The sequence below is a fragment of the Sturnira hondurensis genome, unplaced genomic scaffold (assembly GCF_014824575.4).
Source record: "Sturnira hondurensis isolate 20B ecotype Veracruz unplaced genomic scaffold, ASM1482457v3 Scaffold0009877, whole genome shotgun sequence".
Lineage (NCBI taxonomy): Eukaryota > Metazoa > Chordata > Mammalia > Chiroptera > Phyllostomidae > Sturnira > Sturnira hondurensis.
Window position 1 is genome coordinate 1 of NW_028082508.1, and position 1,438 is coordinate 1,438.

General features: G+C 52.2%; 1 protein-coding gene across 1 annotated transcript; it reads left to right on the forward strand.

The window, feature by feature from the left end:
- The first annotated feature begins 251 nt into the window (after nt 1-251).
- Nucleotides 252-1,306, forward strand: LOC118995151 (carcinoembryonic antigen-related cell adhesion molecule 1-like). The gene is made up of 2 exons (XM_037058088.1): nt 252-611; nt 1,008-1,306. Exons 1-2 carry the CDS (start codon nt 272-274, stop codon nt 1,289-1,291), a joined length of 624 nt encoding a protein of 207 aa, XP_036913983.1. The 5' UTR covers nt 252-271; the 3' UTR covers nt 1,292-1,306.
- Nucleotides 1,307-1,438: the final 132 nt, after the last annotated feature.

Sequence of the window (1,438 nt, forward strand, 5' to 3'; positions counted from 1 at the left end):
GTCAGGCAGTCAGCTGGTCAGTGAAGAACCAGGACAAGTGCCCAGTGGTCTCTTGACTCCCAGGGCTACATCTTTCCATGATCAAACCCTGATACTCTAATTGACTTCTGAGGAAGTCTGTACTTTCTCCAGGCACAGACCTGGAGGACTTATGTTCTTTCTCAGAGTGCTCATATCAGATCCTTATACATCTGTTTGTCTTGAGCTACACAGATGTGGCTTATTCTTTTAAAGATTCAAGTGAGGTGAGAGGTGCCAACTCTGATTGAAGATGCCTTTAAAAAAAGTCAAAGGTTCCAACCAGGGCAATGTTCTCTTTGTTACCTGCACAGCGGCGTTACCCAAACCCAGCATCACAAGCAACAACTCCAACCCTGAGGAGCACAAGGACTCTGTCTTGTTAACATGTGAGAGTCACACTGAGGACACCACCTACCTGTGGCTGATCAACAGTCAGAGCCTCCAGGACAGTGCCAGGCTGGAGCTGTCCAAGGACAACAGGACTCTCACTTTGCTCCATGTCACGAGGAATGACACGGGTCCCTATGAGTGTGAAACCCGGAACCCAGTGAGTGCCAACCACAGTGACCCCTACATCCTGAATGTTCTCTGTGAGTAACTTCTGCCCCTGTGTGGTCCAGGCTGCCACCCAAATCCACACACCAGAGGCCACACTACATCCCTCTCAGCTCAAGTACACAGACCCTCACCATGATACCCCTGGCTGTCCATGGCTCCCTGTCCCAGACAAACCCACACAGGTCCAGCCTGAGCCAAGGCTAGGATGGGATGGGTGGCCCCTGTCAGGAAAGGCTCACAGTCAACGCCCTGTGGTGGGACAAGAGGTTAATGTCTCAGACCCCACTCATTGAACACAGGGGTAGTTTTGACACCTTTCACAATAAGGCTGGGGCCCAGCTCAGAGGGACACTCTAGCCCTTACACAGGCCAGGAGCATCCCCTTCCCTCTGATGACATTACGTGTGGCTTTGCTCTGTTTGCTCCAGATGGCCCAGATGCCCCCTCCATCTTACCCTCGGACTCCCATTACTCAGCAGGGGCAAACCTCAGACTCTCCTGCCATGCAGCCTCTAACCCACCTGCACAGTATTTTTGGATTATCAGTGGGAGACCCCAGCAACCCACACAGGAGCTCTTTATCCCCAGCATCACTGCAAATCAGAGTGGATCTTACACCTGCCTCACCCATAACTCTGTCACTGGCCTCAATAGGACCACAGTCAGGACCATCACAGTATATGGTAAGTGCCTCCCGGACCATCAGCACTGAGCTCTGGGGTGAAGTTGGTCTGGTTTTCAGACAAGAGCCTGGATATTGACTCCATCCTGTGCCCATGGACACAGTAAATCACAGATTCTTTCCCTGGACCCTCCCCCACATCTCTGCAGTCTCTCTCCTCCCCTTGCTCCTCTGATT

Bases quoted from the DNA above. Each gene is read 5' to 3' on its own strand.
- LOC118995151 (XM_037058088.1), top strand. From the start codon at position 272: ATGCCTTTAAAAAAAGTCAAAGGTTCCAACCAGGGCAATGTTCTCTTT. The intron at 612-1,007 runs GTGAGTAACTTC...TGTTTGCTCCAG, and splicing joins CTACATCCTGAATGTTCTCT to ATGGCCCAGATGCCCCCTCC.